This window comes from Triturus cristatus, chromosome 8, assembly GCF_964204655.1.
Source record: "Triturus cristatus chromosome 8, aTriCri1.1, whole genome shotgun sequence".
Classification (NCBI taxonomy): Eukaryota; Metazoa; Chordata; class Amphibia; order Caudata; family Salamandridae; genus Triturus; species Triturus cristatus.
Genome location: NC_140591.1, coordinates 147,347,358 through 147,374,594, shown reverse-complemented (window position 1 = coordinate 147,374,594; position 27,237 = coordinate 147,347,358). Strand labels below are relative to the sequence as shown.

Genomic DNA, 27,237 nt, shown 5'->3' with positions numbered 1-27,237 from the left:
GAAGAGTTTTTCGTTTCGTTCCCATGTTTCTGTTGCAGGTGCAAGGACATTTAGCTCGTTAGTGAGAATAAGTCTTTGTTTTAAGAGTTGAGATGCTGTGAGAAGCCAACCGGGGAGTGCATTGGAATGTGCAATTGTAACATCTAGTATGGAAGGTGCCTGGGACCCAAGGTCAAGCTAACGGATGATGGAAGATGGACAGCTCGGGATGGAAACTTACCGGAGGAAGACCTGGCTGAAGAGGTGTGCCGAAGGCGTGTTCTACGGTTTTGGGATTTTGTATTAGGGACAGTGCCCCGTGGGTTGAGCAGATGAGGATTAGGCGGGAAGCTAGAAGGAGCATCTTAGATCGAGCTCTCACTAAGTGAAGACTTCTTAGGAAGTTTCACTTCGGACACCTTTTTCATGATTCTCTTGCCTGGAAGGGAATGCTAAGTAGGGATGCCACTTTAGAATAGTGCAGGGACAGAAATGTTCTGACTAATGATTCCACAAATGATTTCAGCATAACGATATTTTATTTGATGCTTTTAGAATCTGTAATTCTTTTCATTTTCAGTCGCATGAGAATCCTGCGTAGGTTGGCGTTTGTCTTAGCGCCCATTTATCCTTTGTGCCTTGTATTAAGGTGCCTTTATATCCAGATGTTTTTGCTCATAATAAAATCTTGAAAATCTTAAATTCAGAGTCTTTTATCCTTCCGAATGATGTCAAATTGTGGTAGATATATTTTGATAATTGTGTTTACTCCCTCTACGCTATCTGGCAAGTAAAAAGATCCTGGCGACCTGAGAGGGTTCTTGTGGGTAATTAGATAGACAAGAACCCGGTCCCATCATGAGTACAATGTTTAAGCCCGTGTCTTGCCATAATAAAAAGTCTGAAATGCTACACTTTTGTTGTTACTTCCATTGGCAGCGCTATTAGCGACAATGTGTGGTGCAAGCTGAAGTGGCCTCTTGAAAAGGGCCCGGGCACGTACATTTAAAAAAAAAAAAAAATTAAGTGCTTTCTCTCGATCTGCCCTGTGCAACAATGTAGCCAAGATGACTCACTGCTGTGGGCCAAGAAACACTTAAGTTAGGTGGTTTGTGCTATACAGATAAATGAACAACATTTATTTTTTACCCACACAAAGCGAGACAGTAACATACTTCTAGCTGAACAGCTCAGCATTCGCGTCCAGTGACTAACAAATACTATGCTCTGGGATAAAGAGGAAACTGCGGCATGTACCTGGGTAAGTCCAACTTTAAGAGAAGGGTGTACCAAAGTTTGTCCTAGTTTTCATCTCACTTTCTCTTAAGACTCATCATAACTTTCAATCAGACATCTCACTTCTGAGTACTTACTTTGTATCTCGGTTTCAACAGGGAGTGTAATCTCCACATTGAGCGCTGGGTGTCGCAGCACGCACGTCACAAGGTTCTCAGGGCTGAATCGTGAGGAGACATAGGTGAAGTTGCTGATGACGGTGATTGTGCGGTTAGGGTTGTCGATGAAGTAGTGCTGGGGTTTACCCAAGAGGCTGGCGGTGAGGTTCCACGTGATTTCTGGGGCCGGCTTCCCTGTCGCTGAACAGCTCAGTATTAGTTCTCTCTCCAGGCTCGCGGGGTTCGACAGAAGACTTACTTCGAGTCTGGGTTCAGATATTGCTGTAAATGTAATTAAATGGATAATTATCCATTGTGCGTTATTATCATCCCAGACATTTCATATGTAAACCCATTCATGTTTTATTGTACTACACGCCTTGGGACTAAATCTTTTGTAGCGGAAAATACATTTTTGGGAAGAATAATGCAGATCACCCAGAGTGTACCAGAAGAAATAGGGCATGAAGAGTTGGGAGCAGAATTTATTTCTGATTTTATACAACTCTGCCCAATACTCCTGTGGCTTTCCATCTGGCTTAAAAGTGGTTTAGAGTTTAAAAGTGAGACTATTCGTGATTGTTTGAAAATTGAATATAGTCAAGCTATACCATGGTTGAGTTACATTAAAACTACCCTGGGGGGCGATGGGTAAACCTCAATTATTCAGTGCACCAGATATGACTTGTAAATCAGATATTGCATGGACTAAAGGGTCTTTTTAACGCAGACACAAGAAGCAAGGGCCCTGGTGTCCCAGCAAAAAAATAGCTACATGATAGTGAAGTCTATAAACAAATTGGAAATGTTCTTAACATTGGATATGCTGGCTCTGAATACACGATTATTAACATATTTTTGTTTAAATGTCTTCCCACAGTTGATAGTGGGCTGGCATAAGCATTCAGATCGCCCTCTTTGCACATGTGATATGACCTCTGCACTAGATACTTTACATGTTATTTTTATGTGCCCTAAATGGGCTGCTTTGCGTCATAAGTATGTTCGTCCTCTTCCTGTGCCCTTGAATTTTAAGCAAGACCGCTTCATTGTAACCGTAATTTTCGCATAATTTGAATGTTTGGTTTTATCTCCGTGTATTTTAACGGAGGTGTATCATGCTCATTTATGAAATTGCACTGACATGACTGATAATGTTTTTATTGCTGTTACAAATTCTTTTTATTGTACTTTTAGGACTGCCGTTGCAAATCGAATAAAGATAACTTGAACTTGACTAAATAATTTTAATTGGTGAAAAATATTGTGACTTGGGTGCACAGTGAAGTTTGATTATCAAAGTCCTTTCAGAGGGCCAGAAAAACTGGCTAAGTCACCAAGTATAAGATGGTGATGCCCGCAGACAAAGGCAGACCACAGCTTTTGGAGGGACTGCGCAGTCACGCAGACACTCAGGGGCATATTTACTAATCTTTCAGACAACGCAGGGCAGCAAGGAAAGTTGCTGCGCTGCATGAAAGGGAGAAGGCAGAAATACTCCATATTTACAAAGATATGGAGCGTCTCTACTCTCTCCTTGTGCTGCCTAGCACCTGTGCAAGGGTGCCTGCATTACAGGCAAGACTGTTCTGTGCAGGAAGCAATACCTTCCTGCACAAAAACAATCCTCTGAGGCATTTTTCTCTTTTTACGTGTGCTGCAGAATGCAGCACATGTGGAAAAGGGAAATAACCAGGAGAAATAAACATATTTCTCCTCATTATACCTCACTGGGGAAGGCATAGCATTTTGACGCATTCACAGGTTTACTAGCTTTAGTAATTCTGGGAAATCACCAAAATTCATGGGTGAATGAGTGGGAAAGCCCATGCTACACCCATGGACCGCCTCCCAAGTTGAAATGTTACGTAATGCATAAAAAAAGCTGCGTTGTGTTACATTGCTTTACAAAGCCGCGCAAGGTCATGCAAATAAGGCCGTGCGTGGCTTTGTGAATTCCAAAAAAGCTTCTGCATTGCCCTGCGTCGCCTTCCGCAACGCAAAGGATTAGTAAGTCTAGGCCTCAGAGTACTAGAGACCCCTTTATTGTGGCAGCTCTATGTTTATAAGACATGCTTGACCAACTATGGCATCTGACAGATTAATAACAAAAAAGCTATTGGATGCACAATTTTCCTAACACCGCCTTCCTCAAAACCCATCCACTTGGCGGGTTGTCTGACAGAACATCGAGGAAACAAATATTGTGTAGAGAATATCGTCTCAAAAATATTGAGGACCAAAATATAGAGAAGGTAAGTGCAATCAGGTATTTACCATTCTTAACTCCACATTAATGTTACTTGGAGATATATATATATATATACACCATTGTCATGGTACATATATGTGGAGTTAAGCATAGTTAAAGTTTGCTTACCCATAGAAATAATATTTTGTCCACACAATAGTTTCTCCAACACCTTGTGCAAACATTTGCTTGGCCCCGCCCCTTTCAGACTGCCTGGTGTTCCTAGTGTAAAATGGCTGTAAGTCCCGCCTCTTCCTCATTCATCTTTGCTACTGGGCCCTGCCTGTGCTTCTAGTGCCCTCTTCTACTTCTATCTATTTAGACCTATTAGTCTTCAAGAAACCCCCCCTTCCACAGCCAGTTGACCTATCCGCTCATGAACACAGCCCCCCTCAGCACTATCCCACCATAAACCACCCTATCAAGGAAATCCCCCTAACTTCTGCTCTTCTCTTAACACCAAAAAATCACCTTGTGGTTGAGGTCAAATAAAGAGCCATTTCATGTGCATCTGCTTCTAAGACCCTCAAAACAGCGCCCCCTTGTGAATCCTCCCAGTTGGAATTAATGCAGTTTTGGACTGCACCACCTGCCCAAAAGCCCCGGGGGTATTTCTCAGCTGCCCCTACTTCCCCTGGCCTAGTGTCCGTGCACGTAAGAGCCGTGGGTCGGGGTGGATGGGGGACACGACAGACGACGAGGGGAAATTAATTAATTATTTAATTTCCCCTTGCTTTCGCCTGTCGAGTCCCCCCCCCCCCCCCCCAACCCCCCCGCCCCACTGCTCTTTTCTGCACAGGCTGCTCCTGATTCACAGGTGTCACTCCGATTCTTGAGACCCCCCCCATCCATTTGTAAGGTCCCCTGAGCCTCCTCCCCAGCAGGCAGGATAGAGAGGCTTGAGAGAGAGACAAGAAAGAGTGATAGCTATGTGAGATATATTGAAATAGCAGGGAGAAAAGAGGAGGAGAAATGAATGAGAGAATGGCTAAGCAACGATAGGCCGCGAGACTGAGGGGGGGTGAAATGGAGACACCCAAGAATAGAGGAACGAGCGCACAAGAGAATGGCGTGGGCTACAAGAGGGACATCAGTCAGTCTGCCTTCCTACGCAAATATTGCTCAGGGAGGTGGAGTGGGTCAGGTGAAGCCGAATGCGGTCAGTCACGCTGATTTCTTACCACCCCGCCCCTCCAGGGCAGGAATAAAACAGCATGCTCCCTAGAGATCTCTCTTTGGAGCCTTCCACGGTTTCAGAAATGTAATCTTATCTTATCTCCCCCCCCCCCCCAGAGTTTTATATAGCGAGAACTAGACCCGAAGATATCAGGTACCAGAGCTCTTTACATGAGCACCAGTTTCGTTACAGATGGACACATTCATTTTTGTTAGGCACGGGGAGATTAAGTGATTTGCCCAGAATCATAGAATGTTGAGCGTTGATGCCGAGACTCGAACCCGGTTCCCCAGCTTCGAGGTCGCCCGCTATAGCCGTTAGGCTATCTATGGGAAGAAACTGTCTTATGATGCGAATGTAAGGGTAGTGGGAGAACAGTATGCCGGGGGCTAACGTCTTTCCTTTGAAGATCTCACAGAAGAATATGGGCGACAGGAGGCTACTTTTTGGCCCACAATGCGGTAGTGCAGTTGGTACAACAGAGCTGGGAAGAGAAGACAATGAGCAGGGCCGGCTTTAGTGCTGGCGACGCCCCATGCGACAATGCTTGTTGGCACCCCCAATGACCTCCTTCTCCACGGATTCCCTCACCACCACCCTTTAACAGTACCTCTTAAGTCTCCATAACCACTCTATCATGCCTTTCTTTTGTGTTATAGCACCACTCATACCAGTGTAGGTTGTGAGAGCACTTAACATCACACACACATTACACAGAGACAATCAATCATAGGTGTGTAAATCAGTGTATATGAAAAGTTACATAAGACAGAGGACTACAAGGTGTAGGAGCCACATGTCACCATACCGGTAGACAGTATTGTTTAAGAGTGTTTGGTCTGGAGAAGCATAAACTCAGAATTTAAAATGTGGCACGATGGTTAGGGCCTCAAATGGATGCCAGGTTTTCCTGAAGATAGTCAGGGAGAGACACAGATGTCCAGTGGAAGCGAGTTCCAGATTAGGGGCGGGTTCTGCGTGAAAAAATAGATCAGGGAGAGACACAGATGTCCAATGGAAGGGAGTTCCAGATTAGGGGCGGGTTCTGCGTGAAAAAATAGCAACTATCACATGTTTTAAGATGGAACTCAGGCATAGCCTTTTGGGAATATTCAAAAACCATGAGTATACACAGGGTGAGCGTGCCTTTGTGGGCATAGGGAGCATAGTGACAGAAAGGGACACTGCTAAACACTCGAAGTCAATGACTGAACATCCGATGGATGATGAATGGGGAAAAGCCATGGACACATTGCCAAAGTTCTAGTTACTTATTTACAGATAGCCCTGGGGTGGCGCCCATAAGTACCAGAAGAGCAGTGGGGATGGAATGGATACTTCAGCAAACAGAATGCCTAAATGAAGAGTTCTCCGTAATTAAATAGCTGTAGGTATGGTTTGTCATGTGCATGTTCTTTGCTTGGGGCACTGGGCCACACCGTTGTTTTCAAATTAAACAAATACAATATGGTCTATAAAAAACATGGAAACTGTGGACATTGATAATAGGACCTTCTTCATAACATGCAAGCTAGTGCTCAAAAGATGTACCCATACACTCTTAAAACAAGTGCTCCTGCAGTGTTTGTACTAGGGGTTTGAGAAAGTAACTAACACAGGAGTGCACAGAAACCCAGGAGGAATAAGTAATTACACAAATACAAGCACATGCTGTGAATATTGGGCTGCCACTGAAAACTCATCTGTGGGACAAACAAGAGTTTGAATGTCATGTCAAGCACTGCTCCGTGTCATGCCCTCTTTCGGCGCCGTGCGAGCACAGTTACAAGTTAGCACCAAAGATAATGGATCACATCTCTGACCCTAGAACAATGCCCACTGCGCCCTATAAAGATCACACTATGAACATACACTCCCGCAGCCGCACTCTACAGGTGTGCAGCGCCTTACACGAATATCCCAGAGTGCACCATGTCAGCGCTATGAGCCGCGCTCTGAAGTTCCCCAGGTCCCTTCATATACAGTTCATCCAGTCCAGGGTTTTTCTTTACATTGTCGTTCTGATCTTTAAATGAGATCAAGAGGACGACGACTCCCAGAATTCAAATAAAACCTGGCCTGGCTGAGGCACTCCAGGATGAAACTGGGAAACACGAGAGCTCCCTCTGAGCACCAGATCAAGGAAGGCAGGTGAATGCCAGATGTTCACAATCTCTACACGAGGTAAATTTGCATACAAATACATTTAATAGAATAGAATACGCTTTCCAGAAAATATGGCATTCATCTCACTCTTTTGGAACTGAGTCGTACAGCCCTAAGGTTACCAGGTGACTCCATTTCATCAGTACAAAATGTTACAGTCCTAGGCTCTCCTAGTCCAAATCATTGTATTAAGGTCATTAATCATTTGTGTCAGAATGAACCAGCACTACAAATCCCATAATGCATTATGTTGAAAATTAAGCTCACGACCGAAAAATGGTGTAACTTCCATAGAATGTGCACGTTCCGGTGTGAGTGAGGATGTCTGGAAGTTGTACTATGCTTGCATGTTAAAACCTAAAAAAAAAATGTTGCAGCCGTGTGAGTGTCGACAGAATTTACACCGCGGCATGGCCAAGAAGCAGGAAGCGGCTGTCGGTCTTGTTTATAGAGCGCGCTCAACCTCCCACGTGCAGAGCACGCGAGCACGGCTCACCGCCCACGGGAAACGCACACAGAAACTCCCTGGCAGCCAGGCAGCGCCTACAGGTCTCAGCACGTGGTAGCGTCTGTATTTAATATAAACACGAAACCGACAGCTGTCAGACCGCCAAAGACTTTAAAACTCTCCGGTGTTTTTTTTTTAGCCGAGCGCTTTCGTTTTCTTCCTCCTTGGTTGGACGACCTTCAGTTTATATTTCCCTTAATCGCGGGCCTCGGCGGCTGTCTCGATGGTTATCGGTCTGCACTCACGTAAACGCCAGCAGCGACCTCTGTGATGTCTGGAAACATTCACTTCTTCAGTGCACCCTCTCTGCTCCTTTGCTTTGAGGTAATACTACTTTTTCCCCCAATTCTGCCGTCCTCACATTAATTCCTCCTCTCTTTCCGTATCCCATTGTCTCCCCTTTGCTTGTGGCGCTCGGTCTGTAGCCCTTACTATTATTCTCTTTCCATATTCTTTTCGCAGTCTCCTCTCCTGCTCATTTCCTTCACTCCTTTCTTTCTGCGCGCCTTCTTATTTTCCCAAACGTTGCTATTCTTTCTTTCTTTTCTTTTCTTTCTTTTGTTACAAAACCAGGGCTCTGTGCCGATGCACCACATGTAATAACAAGCATTGGCATAGCCAACAGGTCTCCCCTTTGGGACCTTATAAATGTTTAGCCAGAACTACTGGCTTTGCCAATGTCTTTAAGCTATGGTGTAAGAGCATTTTGGCTGCTGTGCAGTTGAAAAGATATAATAAAAAGCATTTTTATTATTTTATATATAACTAAGAAGATATAATGTAGAACTGAAAAACCGTATTAAAAAAATAAATAATACAAAACACGTCTTCTAGTTTTTTAGGTCTCAGAACCAGAGCCGAAGGCAGAACCGGAAGTCGAGAGATTTAATGACTTGGAGAAGAGGGGCTTGAACCAGCCCCTCTTCTCTCGTGTTCTCCATTGGCTGGCCTCTTCAATGCTGGCCAGCCATTGGAGAAGAGGTCCCGTCACTCCGATCAGGCCCCGTCCTTTTCGGATCGGGGGCGTGTTTTTTGCAAGAAGTCTCATTCTCTCCTCCAGCCAATGGCTGGAGGAGAGAAAAGACAAACACGCCCCGAATCCGAAAAGGACGCTGCGTTTCTCCGAGGCATTTCTGCTCTGCCTCGGAGAAAGGCAGCGGTGTGCTTGTTTGGGAGGCTACTGTTTCAGGTCAGGCGAGAGCTGCTTAAATAGATATTTTGCCCGCACAACAAACAAGGAAAGGATATTTACTGGTTTGGAGGGTTCAGCAGGGACACGTCATTTGTCAGTCGCGGGAAATTAGGGGCTTTAGTGCAAGAGAGATGTTGGCGGGAACTCCGGGCATTAATTCAGAGCGAGGATGATTGTCTGAGGGGAATTACTGCGGACGGCGCGCTGCCTGTGGTGAGCTAAATTCCCAAGGCCTAAGCCTGCAGGTATTGCACCCTTACATACGAACTCGGTGATCTGTAAACAAAAGGGCTTGATTAGCAATGCTCATGAGGTACAAATCCACACAGAACGGAGGCGGGGAATAGTGAGTGACGCAGTGGGAAAACAAACTGCCTTCTCTTTCCAGGAATGCAGACACTTACAAAGGAGAACCGTCTGACTCTGCCTCGGCCTCCTGTTCTAGATAGTGGTGCATTTAGTTAGGACGCATTGTTAATTATCACGGAATCTCCATAAACTACACAGTATAATAAAGGAGAAAATGAGAAAAAAAGGAGAGAGGTGTAGAGAGAAAAAGTAAGTTTGCACGCGTGTCACAGTCTATGACATAAATTTCTGTTTTCTCACTGTAGTGCTGTAACGCTTTTTGCTCGATTTCTGCTGATTGGTTGGTAATGTGTCCGACTAACGCCATATTCCAGACAGGCAGTGGTGTGTTTGTTTGGGAGGCTACTGTTTCAGGGCAAAGCGCGCGGTATTGTACCTGCGCTGGTAACAGCTGCACACAATGCGCCACAAACCCGTGTCCCATGCTGAAGTCAACAAAACCACACGGCCGGCCTTTTATCTGACATCGAGTGCTTGTTTGGGCTCTTTTTACGACGGGCCCACATTGTTGTCTGGCCAGCACTCAGTCTGTCAGTCTGCCTGGCCCGGCTCCCGTTGTTCCCTTATCGGCACCTCTGCGCCCTGCAGGGTGGGGGATGGGTCCACACTGCTGGGAGGAGAGCTGAAGGACCCTTAGTGTAAACGCAACCTCCAGCGAGTTGTACACTAGGGGCAAAGTTACCGCAGCGCGCATTGTTCTCTGTTTTTTCAGCATCTAATTGTGGCTGAAGGGAGATTAGTTCAATTTGAATTATATGTTGTTGCTCATGGTGTGAACCTCTCCATACATTATCCACGAAAGGCCATGCATTTGTATAAAAAAAATGTATCCCTGAAGTATACGTGCAGGACAAGGGCGGTTTGGTAACAGCAAGCGGGGAGGTTTGCTGCTGAAAGACTATGGGCTTATTTACAAGCTTATTGCTGGATAGGAATCTCTACACCACTTGGTCTTTCAAGCGCCTGTCCAGGCAGGCCCGGACCCATGACCTGTCCAGGGTAATGTACACTCGCCCCATGCTCTCCAGGCACATGTAGACTAGATTCAAGAAGGGTCTCTCTCAACACACCGCCCCAGTGTTCAGCCCTTCACATTGAGAATGCACATCTGATGCTTCGGAGTTATTATTTTTTCAACTTTGACAATACCGTTTGTTTAAATTGATGTAATATTCCTTGCATATCTAGTATGTACTCAGTGATCGAAGTGGTTGGGATCGGCAGGGTACGGCGTGCCCCTACTTCTTAAATTCAATCGATTCCGTACCCTTACTTCTTTGTTTAAAACGTGTTTTAAAAAAAAAAACATAAACAAAAATAATGTCATGAGCAATGCCAATAGCTCTAACTTTAACAGTGCCGAGACCATTGCATTGTAAATGCTTGTTTGTTATTGCAATGCTGGCAAATTCTTCCTGCCTGTTCTAATGCTCGTTTGTAATGGGTTTTGTTGTTATGTGGGGAGAGGACGACGACTATAAACAGAACTGGTAGTGAGGTGGTGCAACAGAGAGGGCATTTTTGTCTGTGTGTATGTAAAAATCCCTGGGGAAACACGACAGACATCTCACAATACCCGACTGAAAGCACCTGTACCCAACTATTTTATCAGAAAATACATTTAGGAGGGGAGTGTAACACCCCAAACATGCACCCTTAAGCTATGCCCCCTGATAACACGTACGTTCTGGTGCTGAAGAGACAAAAAGTAATGAAGGAGTGGGGAGGGCAAGCAGAGCAACAGATGAACTGGTAGGGAGGCACAAGGAATGGAAGAGCGGGGATCGGTGGCAGAGCAATTGAGAAACTGGTGAAGGGATGAAAAGCACTGGAATAGCAGGGAGGGGTGACAGAGCAACAGAGGAACTGGTGAAGGGATGAAAAGCACTGGAAGAGCAGGGAGGAGTGGCAGAGCAACAGAGGAACTGGTGAAGGGATGAAAAGCACTGGAAGAGCAGGGAGGGGTGACAGAGCAACAGAGGAACTGGTGAAGGGATGAAAAGCACTGGAAGAGAATGGAGGGGTGACAGAGCAACAGAGGAACTGGTGAAGGGATGAAAAGCACTGGAAGAGAATGGAGGGGTGACAGAGCAACAGAGGAACTGGTGAAGGGATGAAAAGCACTGGAAGAGCAGGGAGGGGTGACAGAGCAACAGAGGAACTGGCGAAGGGATGAAAAGCACTGGAAGAGCAGGGAGGGGTGGCAGAGCAACAGAGGAACTGGTGAAGGGATGAAAAGCACTGGAAGAACAGGGAGGGGTGGCAGAGCAACAGAGGAACTGGTGAAGGGATGAAAAGCACTGGAAGAGCAGGGAGGGGTGACAGAGCAACAGAGGAACTGGTGAAGGGATGAAAAGCACTGGAAGAGAAGGGAGGGGTGACAGAGCAACAGAGGAACTGGTGAAGGGATGAAAAGCACTGGAAGAGAAGGGAGGGGTGACAGAGCAACAGAGGAACTGGTGAAGGGATGAAAAGCACTGGAAGAGCAGGGAGGGGTGACAGATCAACAGAGGAACTGGCGAAGGGATGAAAAGCACTGGAAGAGCAGGGAGGGGTGGCAGAGCAACAGAGGAACTGGTGAAGGGATGAAAAGCACTGGAAGAGAAGGGAGGGGTGACAGAGCAACAGAGGAACTGGTGAAGGGATGAAAAGCACTGGAAGAGCAACAGAGGAACTGGTGAAGGGATGAAAAGCACTGGAAGAGAAGGGAGGGGTGACAGAGCAACAGAGGAACTGGTGAAGGGATGAAAAGCACTGGAAGAGCAGGGAGGAGTGGCAGAGCAACAGAGGAACTGGTGAAGGGATGTAAAGCACTGGAAGAGAAGGGAGGGGTAACAGAGCAACAGAGGAACTGGTGAAGGGATGAAAAGCACTGGAAGAGCAGGGAGGGGTGGCAGAGCAACAGAGGAACTGATGAAGGGATGAAAAGCACTGGAAGAGCAGGGAGGGGTGGCAGAGCAACAGATGAACTGTTGAAGGGATGAAAAGCACTGGAAGAGCAGGGAGGGGTGACAGAGCAACAGAGTAACTGGTGAACGGATGAAAAGCACTGGAAGAGCAGGGAGGGGTGGCAGAGCAACAGAGGAACTGGTGAAGGGATGAAAAGCACTGGAAGAGCAGGGAGGGGTGGCAGAGCAACAGATGAACTGTTGAAGGGATGAAAAGCACTGGAAGAGCAGGGAGGGGTGACAGAGCAACAGAGGAACTGGTGAAGGGATGAAAAGCACTGGAAGAGCAGGGAGGGGTGACAGAGCAACAGAGGAACTGTTGAAGGGATGAAAAGCACTGGAAGAGCAGGGAGGGGTGGCAGAGCAACAGATGAACTGTTGAAGGGATGAAAAGCACTGGAAGAGCAGGGAGGGGTGACAGAGCAACAGAGGAACTGGTGCGGTGGAAAGAAATAGAAGAGCAGGGAGAGTGACAGAAAAACGGATTTGAACTTATTTACAGTGTTTTTAAACCCACTTACAAAGCAAGTCACCTTTCTGACAAGACAAATACATTATGACGTGAATTGTACAGCACTCTGCACAATATAAAAGTTAAAATCTGCATTAAAATCTTCGATTAAACTTGCAAATAAGGCACAAACAATCAAACTTTAGTTTTGAGAAAGGCGGCAAACCTTATCTGTTCCTAAAAATAATCAAGCCCTCGCCCCACTATACGGCTTTAGAGGCATGGGGCAGGGCCGGTGTAAACCATCCTCCACAACAATTTTGTACTCCGCTCCCAGCTACTTCTTAAAAATCTTCTTGCCCATTTTGTTGCCTTCTCGGACACGTCACTTAGAAGAAAGAACATTTGCTCATCCAGCTCCCCAGGATGTTCTTGTTTAAGCAGCTTGCTAATAGTACTCAATCTCTTTGAACAGTACAGGGGGCAGTCAAATAATAAATGTTTCAGATGTCCTGTGGCACCACAGAAGCAATTTGCAGGTATTTCCGTATTTCTGTTATTCAGAGTTTTGTTTAATAGCAGGTAGCCACCTCTTGACAGTGCAGAAAACCTTTTTTTTGTATGTTTTGTCAGCAGGGTTAAATATTGCTGTGCACTTGGCGAGGGATCAAACATACCATTAGGAAAGAATTTCCAGTGCTTTCATTCTTTGCTCTTTTGCCAAGTGCGCAAAGTGCTTGGAAATTGAGTAATTTATTTGCCTCTGAAATCATTTGAAGATTATTCGTTGCTTTGGGTAACATCAAGTTGAGTCTCTTGAGAGCAACGGAGTAGAGCAATGGAGGAACATGTGGGTGTGAAAAGCAATAGAAGACCTGAGAGGGGTGGGGGAATTTAGGGTGAAATATACAGCGGTAGTAATGGCGAGGAGCTCAGGGGGAAATGAAAAACAATGGGACAGCAATGAAAATGTGAAACAAAACAAGCACACAAGGGAGAGGATGAACACATGCACACCCTTGGAGTGCTGGAAAAAATGAACACCTGATTGTAAGCATTGGAAGAGCACAATTCATCTGATCAGATACATAGTACAACAGCTGTGCTCCAGGGGAGGGACTAAAACAGGAAAAGGAAAGAAAACCATTAAATATAAAGCAAGGAAATTAGATTACCAAGGATGTCAACCAATAGTAGGCAAAGCCCACTATAGGTATTTCTTTTGTACACAATGGGTCTTTGGGAATCATACAGCTAAAGCTAAACAAAAGATAAAGCTGTTTAGCTAGACCAAAAATCTGTTCTGCACAGCTCTGATGAGCAAAAGATCAGGTCATTCATGCCAGGTGCTAGTAGGGGTGTGACCTGCCTAGGTTTCTTCGCTTTTATCTTAACAGTACTCTTTAATGAACTGATTACTTACTGGTACATTTCATTACAGTAAAAACAGGGACAAGGAACATTTGTAATTGCTTGTCAATCAGTTTTTCTGGGTTGGCAAGATATTAGAAAAGCAACAGGCTGCTTGTATTTACTATGTCTGGGCTAGAAACAGCCTCAGTGTTTCTCCATACAAACAGTGGGCAACGTGATAGCCTCTTGCTGCTGTTGGTTTCCTGCCACTGACATTCACATGTTTAGGTCAGCCACGAGAAAGGCATACACTGCCTGCACTAACAGTTAATGTGAGTGATGGCGTTTTCCCTCATTACTGTGTGCATTCCCAGGAAGTAGCTTGAACAGGCAGGGAAATAAGACCCTTCCCTTGACGGTGAGGACAGCAGCACAGCCCTTATTTGAAGGTGACTGGTGAAGTCTACATCATTGGAAAAATCTTGGGCTTCGTATTTATGATCACCGCTCATTTTGGACTTCAAAGATTTTATCTTTTAACTATAATATTCACTACCATAAATCATGGCGTCCAAGGTCCTGATTACGAGTTTTGGTGTTATTTATCACACCTGATAAACAACAACACCATGGGGTACATTATGTATCAGGCGAGATTCAGATTTTGGTGTTTAATGGACCAAAATCCACATTGGCACAGTAAATACTGTATGATTTTTCCCCGTTAAATTATGGCAGGCTCGACCAACCGAAATTTAATAACAATTGAGGTGTTTAACACATCCAATAATTATCGGAAGTGAAAAATACCTACCAACTCGTAATTCCCACCCATGCAGAAGGGTTACTCGTGGATCAGAATATAACAAGCAACTCTTTATCAGGGCCTAATTCTTCCTAGTGTTTTGGACTGACTGTCCAATGAAGCAGGGCATTTGTACGGGGGAGAAGGGTGCTATAACTCAGAGGCCTTTCTATGGTGTTTGTTATCAGTTTTGCTGTTATCTATATTTAATTTTGTATTATGATAAAATCTTTAAACATGTTTTGTGTGTTTGAATATAATCAGGTAATGAGTTACCCGTACTGCGGTTCTTTGCTGTGGTAACATTTCTTTACAACTTGGTCTTAAAAACACTGAGCATACTTTGTTAATTCTCCTGTAGCACAGAGGTTTGGTTGACTAAACGAGAGCAAGAAGAGCAAAAGTTTAATTACCTACTTCAGTTCTACAAGACTTGTTTATTTAAATTCATCTATATATTTGCGTTGCAATTGTGGTACTTTAGGTTTCGTCTAGACGTCGCATGCGCTGTCTCAAAGAGACATGCGTTTAATCTGTGGGCTCCAGCCTGCCCACAGGCTTCGCATTTGCTCACTCCATCGTCTGTCTCATATTCTTTGTCACCATTTGTCCATGGCATGCATGGTCCGGCCTCTTCTTGTGTTTAGACCTCCATCCAGAGCATGGAACGAGTACTTGTAAAGATTCACTGCTCTCATGTTTAGCAGCATTATAGGACCTACATTTTTCTTTGTTTTTCAGCACTCTACACAATCCTTGTGCTTTTACTCCTCACACCCCCAAATACTGTTCCTACTGTACGGCGCGCTTTACTGCTCCCTTGACTTGTTTGTTTTATTTACAATCTAGAACACCGCTAGAATGTTGCTTACGTGATATCAGATTGTTCGCTTTACTGTTCCATCTGTACGGAACGCTTTACTGCTCCCTTGACTTACTCATCTTCCCTGATAACAACTCAATGAAGGTACCATGACGGCGCTGCGTCTCTGCAACATGAGTACGATTTCAATGCGCGCTGTTTAAGTCTGATCTATGACCAAGGTACCATCGCATCAACAATTTCAACGTCCGCCAAGTATCTCAAAACGACACATTTTGTTGTTGCGATTTTTTATGTATGTGCAGTGGAAAAGCTTGCCTCCTAGGTTGTTAAAAGCTTTCCTCTTAACTGTTCCTCTATGCTTCCTTTTATAAACACAGGGAGAGGATGTGGAGTAGCTACTTGAGTAGCAAACTTTGAAGCTGGGGAACGGGTGCGAGCCACCGCGTGTCCTCTACCTCCTGTGATTCTGGGCTAATCACCTTCTCCGTTCCTAAAAATGAATGAATGCAACTGGTGCTCATGCACAGCGCTCCAATACCTTCGGGTTCAGTTTGCCTAAAATAAGGAATGTGATTTGATTTGCAAAGTTCAAATGATTCATCTTTGCAAAATGAAAGAGATCACAGAGAGCTATGCAGTACCGGCTCATAAACATGTTTTAAATAGTCTTTGGAGCGATGACCGTCGCACATCGCCAGTACCTTACCATACTGCTCACTTTGAAAAGCTGACGGCAGATTCCATTTCTAATGGTTAAGTATAGCCGTCTGTGCTCATTTCAAGACTTTAGTTTCATTTTCCTCTCACTCTCGCAATCGTTTTCACACAATGCACCCATAGAACCTGTGGCAGAAAGTAGAAACATGGCCGACGCTATAATATGGGAGACATTAACATGGATACGTAGAAATACATGTGCTCCCCGTCCTAGAATATCTCCATGTCGCCAAGAAAAGTGCTGTGACTCTCCTTTTCAAAGTTACCAAGTGCAGGTACCCAGCACTTCTAAGTTCCTTCTGAAGTGGATAAAAGGAGTGGCAGCAGGGCGCAGGAGGAAAGGTAGCAAAAGCGCCAAGAAAAGTAAGTTGGTGAGAATGAGGCGGGTAGTAAGAGTTGTACAGTGTGTGCTGACAATTTTGTATATATGTATGTATATATATAAATATATAGATAGATAGATAGATGATAGATAGATAGATGATAGATAGATAGATAGATAGATAGATATATCTGAGTACTCCGCTACTTGCCCACCATTCCCTGGTGCAGATGAACGGGCAAGGACCATAGCATATGTATATATACATACATACACACACCTCTCAATATATGATCACTTCCAAAGGCATCAAATACAATTTATTGGAGGTGACCGATCATCCTGGAAAGTCCCCTCCGTGTCAGTGACACTATGGGCTACGAGTCAGTCAGTTTCACTGTAGAATGTTATCACAGTTCGCGTGGTGTTACCTCACCTCTTTGAACACTACCCCCATTGTCCAGTTTTTTTTTGCTCCTGCAACAGTTCCTCTTTCATTGAGAGACTAATAATAGCTCTTCTAAATATAGGTGCATCACAATGGAATGCACACGTGGTGGCTACTCACCCCAGAATTTCTGCATCTGGTGTTCCTGGTTACTAAGCATGGTCTGTTTATGGGATCGGCATTTCCGCTTTCTGAGAATGAGGAAACGAGTCACACCTTCTCTCTACTGTTCCTTGTTCTCTAAAGAGGGCCTGCCCAGGGGTTCTTCAGATGGCCTGGGAAAACATTTCTACTCGATACAATTGCGTGCCCTGTGGCTTTGACACATCTACTGAAATTTGAAGGAGGGAATTCTTTGCAATTACGTCATAGAACGTGTTATAGGGTAGGTAATGGCTACTACTGGTCTCAGTGGGTATTTCATGTAACTGGTAGAATTTACCTGGTTTTCCCCACATGAGATATATACTACAATTCCCAAGAACATATAAGCCAGCATCCGGGACTAATAGAAACCATTGGTAACTGGTCAACCACAATTTCACCAGGAGAATAAAAACCTACTGAATAATAATGCCTAATCCGCATGGATATCAATGGTATTGTATGTTGGCAATCTAAGACAAACGCCACCTCCATCTGCTGTGAGTCACTGAGCAGCTTTGCAGAATGAAGTCCTTTTGGGTAAAGGTAATTTAGGTCTTATTTTTATTTTAGGTTTTGCAATGCAGCTCAAAAGTAGCTAATAGGAGCCAGGGAGGATTTGGCATAGAATATTTTTTATTGCAACCGGAGCATCTTAAATGTGAGATACTGTATGATAAACATGAAAACTATACAATAAACCGTATTGTCTCTAGAGGCCCAGTAGCACCAGATACTAGGCACCAGGATGTGATACGAGGACATGATATTTTTTATATAGTACATTTTACGTAACATGAAAACAGAAATGTTTACATCACACATTTTTTCACTTAAAGGCACATGGACCAAGGAACATTTGTCCCGAATTATTCAATTTCTGGCCAAACACAGAGGCCGAATAGGAACCTGGCTCTCCAGGATATAAGAGAGGTGACATTATAAATGTTTGTTGCAACTACCATACTTGTGTAATCTGTGCATGAACGAGAGCTGAAGAATTTAGCACGTTTAGCGATACCAAATACATGCATACATGTGAAAAAACAGTATGAGCTCCCTTGGTCTGGCCGGTCCTCCTATAATGATGTCACTTTGGATGGCCGCAATACCTCGAAAGGACAGCGATCTACAGATTAAAACTCTAGGGAGTATGAGCGGGTTATATCTCACCATAGACATGGAGGCACGTTCTTCCTACGATGGCTCCAGTTGGGAACACATTGAAGATGCACTTGTAGCAGCCTTCGTCTCTCAAGCTAACAGAATGGAGAGTTATGGCTGTGGAGTTCAGTTCCGTCCTGGAGAAGTCGACTACACGACTCTTGTAGTGACCCATAAGTATTTGCCCATAAGCTTTGCTGTAGGTGGCCATGGTGCCACTGAAATCTCCAGGGTCCTTCTGCCACGTGACTTGAAGTACATCATGGGCATGTCTGAGCTGGCACTGGAGAGTCACTTGGTTCCCTTCTGTTGCAGTCAGAGTCTTCTCATGAATCACCATGGCGTAACCTGCATCAGAATAAGAGACTAGGTCACTTGCTTCATACATTTACTCTAGCACCTCACCTAAACCTTTGTTTCCACAAATCAGAAGAGTTCTATCCTCTCCATGGAGATGGTCAACTCTCAGCTTTATGTACATCATTATCATCATTCTTGAAGAAAGTCATCAATTTGCACCTGGGGGTCTATGACCTCACATAGGGATAGATTCTTGCTTTCCGGAAATCACAAAAGTTTCCAGAAGCTCGCATGGAAGCCTGCCACAGCTGGATAGATCCATGGGTACTCCTGGAAACTTTCTGAGAATTTTTGTTTTCGCATGAGCAAATATATACACATGCAAAAATCTCAAATTTTTCACTTTCTTCACAGTCTTTTTTTTTCTCTCCGTAATGCGACCCCTCACCTAACCCTACCTCCCTAATTCTGTTGATGTAAGAGTCTCCTTCCTACCCTAGAAAGGGATTACTCCGACCATTTTCAAGAGCAAATGTCTGGCCTTTTGCAAATTTGAAGGTGTCAAAAAGAGCTTCCTAAGTACCCACAGATATGTAAGACTGTGTGCACAAACTCAAAGGAGACTCTAGCCTTGTAAAGCTTATTTGCCCCCCCCCCCCCCGGAGGTAAATTTGCTTACACAAACAACTTTGCATAAGAATCACTTAATGAGTATGACATTCAAATTAGTAGTTTAAAAAGAAATTAGTCCTGTTCTCATAAACAAAGCTATTTACGTACCTAAGTGCAACTTACATATTTAAATAGCTTTGTAATTTGTGCCACCTGTGTTTTTCCTTCAGCTGTTGATATACAGCGTGATTATACATTAATGCAGAGATACTACTATGGTCTTACCAAGAAATCACAGGAAGATTTGTATTCAAGAAGAAAAGCCACTGATCTAAAAGATTCTTGACATTACTGTGAACATTATCTTCGGCCCATCACAATGCTGACATGTGAAACAACCCACCTATGACAAGGTCTCACAGATCCTAAAGCAAACAAAACTCAACCAATCAACACGCATTGGCAAGACTAACAGGTCTCATCTATGCAAGAGCTATTGGCTTTGCCAATGTGTTTTAGCCATGTTGTACACCAGCACCGCTGCTGTTCAGCATGGCTAAAAGTTAGTGGCATAGAAGAGAATGGCATGGATTGGAATGCTATATTGTGGAGTGGGTAGGGTGGAGTAGAGTGTCAGAGTGAAGTGTGTAGAGTGGAGTAGAGTCTGACGGCATAGAGTGGAGTCAAATGTCGTAGAGAGGAGTAGAGTGGAGTATGTAGGGTGTGGTAGCGCACTGCCATTACCATTACAGACAACACATTTTCAATTGAAATTACCATTACATCCACACAGACACACAGTTTTACTGATAAAACTATACAGCACACAAATGATAATGTGTGGAAATCGGCATCACCTTGTGTGTTGATTTGTTTTGACTGTATTAAAATATTTGTTTATACGATTCTTCAGAATTACAAAAAATGTGCTTCATTTGTCCTTTCCTAATACTTTTATATTCTTAAATATTTGCACATTTAATGCACTGGCGTTTAAGTGTTGTTGTGTGCTAGACAAATTACATCATACAACCTTCCACACCCCCTATACCTAGCAAGATGGTCAAATAAATGCTCTCACTTTGCAGTCAGCGAAAGAAAAGTAAACATCGACCTCCCTCAGAAGTCAGAGCCTAACATTCGACCTTTGTCTTTGAATGCACAGCAATTGTGACAAGATAGAAACAACATTTAAAGGCCTGTTTCTTGATCCTTCACTTCTTGTATAAGTTATGCTATTATTATAGAGCACTGACCAAAATAGACAAGCTCGCTGACAGATTGTTATTCCTCACATGCATGCAAAACTGATGAAGTAGTAGCGACAGGGTTAAGACGGTTCAGAAAAGCAGAAATATAGAAGGAAACCTTTTCACAGATATACAGTAAGTTTACTGTTGTGAACTGGAATACAAGGGAGACAACTGAAAACAAGTACACTTCAGGAGTGCCTCACAAAAAAGTTTTTAAAAAAGGTTCTCAGAATGCGAGCACTCGTTGAAGATATAAGGAGTCAGTCAGAAGGGTGGCAAACAGGCTATGCTTCAAGGGAGGGGCAAAGACCTGTTGGGTAGTCTCAAACAAATAAAGCCAGCAAATAAAAAGCAAGCAAACGTGAGCTGCAAAACAGAAATGGGAAGCCAAACCAATGATCAAACCAATTTGTAGCTTTATTCGAGATAAAAACTCATAAAAGCATGAAGCATACATAGCATTTAAACAGTCTCTTATAAAAACTATTTTTTAAAAAAGAATAAAAAACATTAAGATACATCCATAATACTGAAGATCATAAAATTATTTAGCCAATATAAAAACAGAAAGGCAACATTTTTTTTTTTGTTAACTGGGAGAGCGGGCAATGGTCTAAATTCTTTTCTCCTATACTACCATTAGACAAGAGATTTTTTTCTGATGGCCCAAGCCCATCCCAGATATTTGGCAACTGCCACAGCAATGAATGTTGAAGGGCTGGTACAGATAATCCTTAAAGCGATGTTGCTCGCTCTTGTGCCCAGCTGTATACACATAGCCTTCAGCCAAACACGTCGGGGGGCTGAATAAGCCCCACACACAAAGAGAAAGTGGGCAATGGTCTCAGACCTTGCTTTACAAACTGGGCAGACTTGAGAGCTACCCTCTGCCCATCTTCCAGTTAGTGATCTAATTGGGAGAGACCCCACTCTAAGCTGGGAATATAACTTCCTATCCAGGGGTTTGGTTATGATATCCCAATAAGGCTCTAAAAAAGGAGAAGCTTTTACTTCAAGGAATAGACCCTCCATGGTAGACGGATTGGCTTCATTCCAGTCCCGATGTTCGACCATTTCCCAATACTTTGTTTTTATAGTTACTTTGGACGGGAACAGGGCCTCCTCTGGGTTCACCCAAAGCTCATTCATACCTAAAGTCCCCAGCATTTTACAAAAATCCCCCAGCCATCCTATCTTGTGGAACTTATCGCTATTTATTAAATCCAGGAAGCCCCTTGCGTAGTGAGCGAGTTCGGGGGTGACCCATATGCGCCGCCAGTATAAAATGGGTCTTAATCTAGCAATATCTGAGATGGCAATGGGTGGAATGCATTCCTAGGGAAAGTTTCAGCATGTTCCCAGTATGTCTTTGTAACCAGACAGCTGCACGGACTGGTAGGCTTTGATCTAAAAAGGCGTAATGCAGCTCAAGGCTGGGTTTCCAAAATCCCACTGCTCATTACCATTTACAGACAAATATCTGAATAAATACTAAATAAAACTGTTATAATAAGGTAGTAAAGGCCTCGAGAAAGATCTGAAGCATGATTTATTGGAGATGCAACAAACACTATGTAGCAGCCTCTCTACAGTCAGAGTACAATCGTTAATTACAGAATATTATCGATGGAATAACTACGACATTCTAAGTCAGATTGTGCTGTAAGGACTATTCCAATAAAGATGGAGAAACAGGTGTAAACAAAGGGAAGAGGACAAGGATAAAAAAAGTCAATTTGACATTAAGATACAATTAGAACATTATAGCAAACACATATAGCAAGAGCATGCAATGTACTTTCTGTGCAAATATTGGTGAAACAAGAAATACCGTGGTATTCGGGCACTTTTTACAATATTTAAGAACTCAGATCAGGGAGGCTCAGAAAGAAGAGTTGTCAGATTATGTTGAATACCAATGTCGATCATTATTTAAAATTACTTTTATTTTACTTTTATATTTAGGGCGGAAGAGGAAAAAGGAGGTATTTATAAAGCAACGTAAAACCCTTACTTACAAATGCCTTTTAATTTAATAAACCCTCTCACTTCCCCATGCCGTGATGAAGTTCAGAGGCTGGACATTGGCTGATACAAATCCTCCAACTTGATTTAGCTCTCTTTGAAGCCTGTGCTGTATGAATGAGGCAAGGAAGTACAGCGGAGAAGTCCTTTATGTAAATGTTGTCCCCAGTGTAAGGCAAATGAGAGAAAGCTGGTTGAAACATGAACATGCATGTTCACCTGACCCATGCAAAAAACATGTGTTTAACAACTAAAAATGTTCTGGCAGACCCACGATGTCTGGTCACATTACCCAAATAACATTTTGAATTCAGTGTGTGGCCAGCAAAGTGAAGATGATTTGCTGGGAAGCTCTTATGCCCCTTCTGTGTGCCCGATGTGCCTCAAGTTGGTCTCTGCGGTCACTGATATGGAGAGTGCCATCCCTCAAGTCCTAATGGGATTTGAGATTGTATTGCACTGCATCCCAGCCCAGGGTTGGTCAAGTGAAGACATGCCCACCAACCGAGCCTGTTCCTGAGAATTGGGAATGTACACTGATGCTTAGTAGCTACTCCCCTGCAAACCGCAGGCCCGACCCCGCAGAGACCGGTCCACTGAATTGCAGCTCCCTGGCCCAACCGATGCCACAACCGCCCAGCAGGAGGTACTCATGCTCTGGGAGGTCAGATCTATCTCACCACCGAGTGGGAAGACACCAGGACCAACTGGAGCCGTGCAGATCCAATACCCTGGGCACCAGACACCCTGAATCAAAAACCAACAGAGACGAGTCCAGTCAGGACTCCAACTGTACCAGAGCCCAGCAGCCGTCGAGGGACATCAGAACCCCAGAGACCCACTTTAAGAGGGGCCCAGCCTTCCTGAGGTTGCCCCTGTCAGCAGTTAACCCTTGACCATGAGGAGCGCCTTTGCACATAGAGCTCAGCCAACCTACTTGCTCTGCACCCAGCCCATCTGGTCTGGGTACCAATGATCCGGCTGTGAGCCCTTGTCCCTGAGGCCCTTACGACCCCAGCTCTCTGACTTGTCAACAAGTCCCCACGTGCAGCCTGTTTTTAGATGGCCCCTCTCTCCGTAGCGTGCCAGCTACCAACTCCACCAACACCCTGCTCCTGGTCGAATTCAGGACACACCAGATGAACTGTTGGTAGAACATGGGACCTTAGGTTACTAATACCAAATCCAGAAGGTGACCCCCTGAAATCATCTGTATTGATTCCTATGCATACATGCTTTTTCCTCCCATCGGATTGCATTGAGCATAAAAACGCACAACTTTGAACTATTTGCTTATCTTTGATAATCCCTAAGAAAAACAGTACTTTCCTTTGAACGAAGTTTTTGGTTCGAAAGTATATATAAAAAGAAGTGTTATTTTTCTAAATTGGTCTCATATTTATTCTTTGAGCGTTTGCCTCATTTTATTCACTTTATCATGGAGCCCTCGGAAGATGAAGTAGCACTTGAGCTCTGAGAGCCAGCAAACTCTCAAAAGCACCAAAAGGAGTGGCAACTGGTGAAACATTCTCTTTATTGTCCTGCCTTTCATTCTTAATGCATTTTTTTTACTGATCATGTGGCGCAAACATTGGTACTAACTTGCACTTGCATCCGTGCAATCTATATAATCATACACAACCTAGCAAACAACATAGTATTGTGTGGTGTGACATAAATGCGTAAAGGTCGAATGCGAGAGCGGTACATCTTTGTTCTCGAACTTTAAGTGAAGCAAAATAATTGGTGCACGTGCTTCTGTGATGGTTCTGTTGTATTGCGTCCTCATAAGGGATTCTACATGTTACAATTGATGTGCTACAGCAGAGCTGTGTGAACAGGCACAAAATGGCAGGTGCTGCAGGCAGTGGAACCAGGGACTGAGGTATCATACTCCAGCTATGAGAAGAGTCATTCACTACAGCATACAGCAGCAATTCTTTCCCATTTACTTCTGTGGACCCCCACTGAATCATTACTGGAATCTGGAGACTCCCACTGAATCATTACTGGAATCTGGAGACTCCCACTGAGTCATTAGCAATTTCTATGATTTGAACCCCAAAATATTACAACAAAATACAGACTCAAGTATACATCAAACTACACGCATGATGATTTTTTTTTTTAAGTCACATAAAATTCACAAAAATCTATTTTTATGGCAAGGTTCGAACTTTAACCAAATTTGTTTTTTATTCCAACCAATGTGCTAGCCATTAACATATTAAATGCATATTCTCGTTTTGTCAGTGCATATCAGGGCTTCAATTGAGGCCCACCAATCATCCTTACTAGATTCCCTTTGCTGTACTTGTGCTGCTCCCATGAATCAAGAGCTAAGGATACCAACTTAATTTTTAGCCTCCAATTTCAAAATTCATTTGCATTTCCAGAACATTTTAAAACTTGTAATTTTAAATTTTGCTTCTTTATTTACATATATTGAATTAATCTTCTAATACTATTTGGTCTTATAAAGAGGAAAGAGTTGTGGACCCCCCTTGGTAAGCATGAAGGACCAAAGGTTAGGAATAACTGCACTGTAGTATCAGGTTCTGGAGATGCTGCAGGTGAGGGCTGAGATGCCCCGACAGCTGTTTGAAGGGTACTATTGTGGAAGGTGCTGCAGCTGGGAATTGAGGCGCAATATAAAAGCTTTGGGAAGTGCTGCAGTGCAACAGTCAAGAATCGAGGTCCTATAGAAGATCTGTTTGGAAAGACCGCATTTGTAGGTGCTGCAGGTCCAAATCGAGGTGCCCTAGTAGTGGTTTTCTTGGCATCATGCACCACATTAGAAGTTGTTGTGGCAGCTTCAGGGGAGGACTGTACGCTGACGACAGTAAGCTGTGAGCTGCGTAGCAGGATCTCCCATCAAAGTTTCCTGACATCCCGCACTGAGTGGACAGTGGACTATGGTACCACTCTGGGTCTTCATGTAGAAATCTCTCATATTTAAGACACATCTCAACCTTGGGCATTGGCGTCTTTCACGCACTGTGATTCTTTCTTGTTTTGTGGGTCTAAATTCATAACTGAGGGCTTCCTGTAGGTGGCGTTGCTCTCAGCCTGTGGCCGTGGGAGCGAAGATTGTTCCTAAAGACACTAGGTCTGGCCCTGTGGGTGCAGAAATGTTCACTGTCTCTGGATCTGTAATCCCTCTTATGTGAGATGGCCTCAGATTTCATATTTTTGGCCAAGTGAAGCAGCCTTAAGAAAGGCTTCTAGCAGCCTCCAGTTTCTACTGTTGGCCCATAAAGGCCACCACTGCTTCCAAGACACTGCATCTTTAACAAACAGTTCCTGTAACTTAGCTTAGTACCAGGAGTACAGCTATCATCTGTGCAGCAGGTGCCCAATGGATTTATATTATGGCTGTCAGGGGTTTAGGGCCATTTCCTTCACTTGCATAAAGGCCCACTGCACACTGGTTATGCCACTAGTTACTGCCTGTAAAAAATTGGAGCATTAGTTGAGGAAGTGAGAACCCAAATAATACTAACAATCATTTTCAGCTTGAAACCACTAAAGTCACTAAATAAACCTGTTTTAATCCTTCTGGTAGCTTGGCACAAAGCAGCCAGGCTTAACTTAGAGGCAATGTGTAAAGTATTTATGCAAAACTTAAACAGTAATAAACTGGAAACAAAACAAAAAAAAATCCCAAACTAACTTAGAAAAATAGGGAATATTTCAATAAATAAAATGACCCAAAACAACAAGAATGCAGTAAGTAGAACCAGAGATATGAGTTTTTAAAGTTTTAATTAAACTACAAAAGCCCCAACTGCAGTTATGTGGTCGTGCCAGACCAGGTCAAAGACAAAGGTTAACGCCGACGGCAATGCAGCGTGGGTCAGATACAGCAATGAACTTTATCCCAGAGAAATGTTTTCCTTCAGACTTCGAAATTTTTCAGGAGAAAATGTGGTCATCAATGAGTCATCGACAAGGCAAGCTGCTAGCCAGATCTGAAGCTGGGCTAGATGATAGAAAGTTGCTGAAGAGCAGGGCCCTGGTACGCTCATCGATGAACGTGGGAAAGCTCAGAGCGGGGTAAGTCTCCCCAAAAAGGCCTTGATTTTTTTTTTTAATATCTGTATTTGCATTTCGTAAAGTAGACAGTTTACAAATAACATTAAGACAGAAAGAAAAAAAGGGAAGGGGGGGGGATATAAGGTAACTGGCTACTTTTGCGCATGTGATACATGGGACAGACACGTATTGCCAACTTGGGAATATGCCAACTGTGTTTTCTAATACATTCGTTATCCCTAGCACGCCTAATGTTCATGTGGCCAAGGCCTGACAACAGAGTCCGAATTCGACTCACCAATTGTCCAAGGGAACGCGTAGCAGTGTCCGCATATCACAGAGGAAATAGTTCTTCCCATCTTAACCACACATATCCTTTTCTGCACTCAGCTTTTGCAGACAAGCGCAAAATTACAGCAAAATCAGATATAATATGTTATTTTCGTAACTTTAACCTTGAAAGAGAAAACTAAACAAACAGAAAAAGTAATTGTCACATCGCCACGCCCCGACCAAAGTGTAAAAAGTAGGTACGCCTTCCATGCAACCGTCACCATGTTAGCGGGACCTCCCATTGGTACGATCATCGAGAGGATCAGTGTTCGTGTTCTTGCTGCTGGTGCTCGTGTATTACTCAAATACAGCCTCTGTCAATTCGTCTATCCTGTGAGGAATCACACCCTCCGTCCCTACTTATACCCGTCAGACTTGTCAGAATGGCATCCCAGAGCTGGGCTATAGGGTATTTACGTAGCCCTGCTATATCCTCCCTGTGCAGCGCCGTACTTCCCGCCTGAG

General features: G+C 43.9%; 1 protein-coding gene across 2 annotated transcripts in view; it reads right to left on the bottom strand.

Moving 5' to 3' along the window:
* LOC146801706 (nectin-3-like) overlaps positions 1 to 27,237 on the bottom strand; it is a 58,592-nt gene that overhangs the window by 13,580 nt on the left and 17,775 nt on the right. For both annotated transcript variants that reach the window (XM_085621167.1, XM_085621168.1), the window contains exons 2-3: positions 18,224 to 18,562; positions 1,353 to 1,655 (exon numbers count right to left, since the gene is read on the bottom strand). In XM_085621167.1, the coding sequence (XP_085477293.1) occupies positions 1,353 to 1,655; positions 18,224 to 18,562 (642 nt within the window). The remainder of the gene's footprint in view (positions 1 to 1,352; positions 1,656 to 18,223; positions 18,563 to 27,237) is intronic.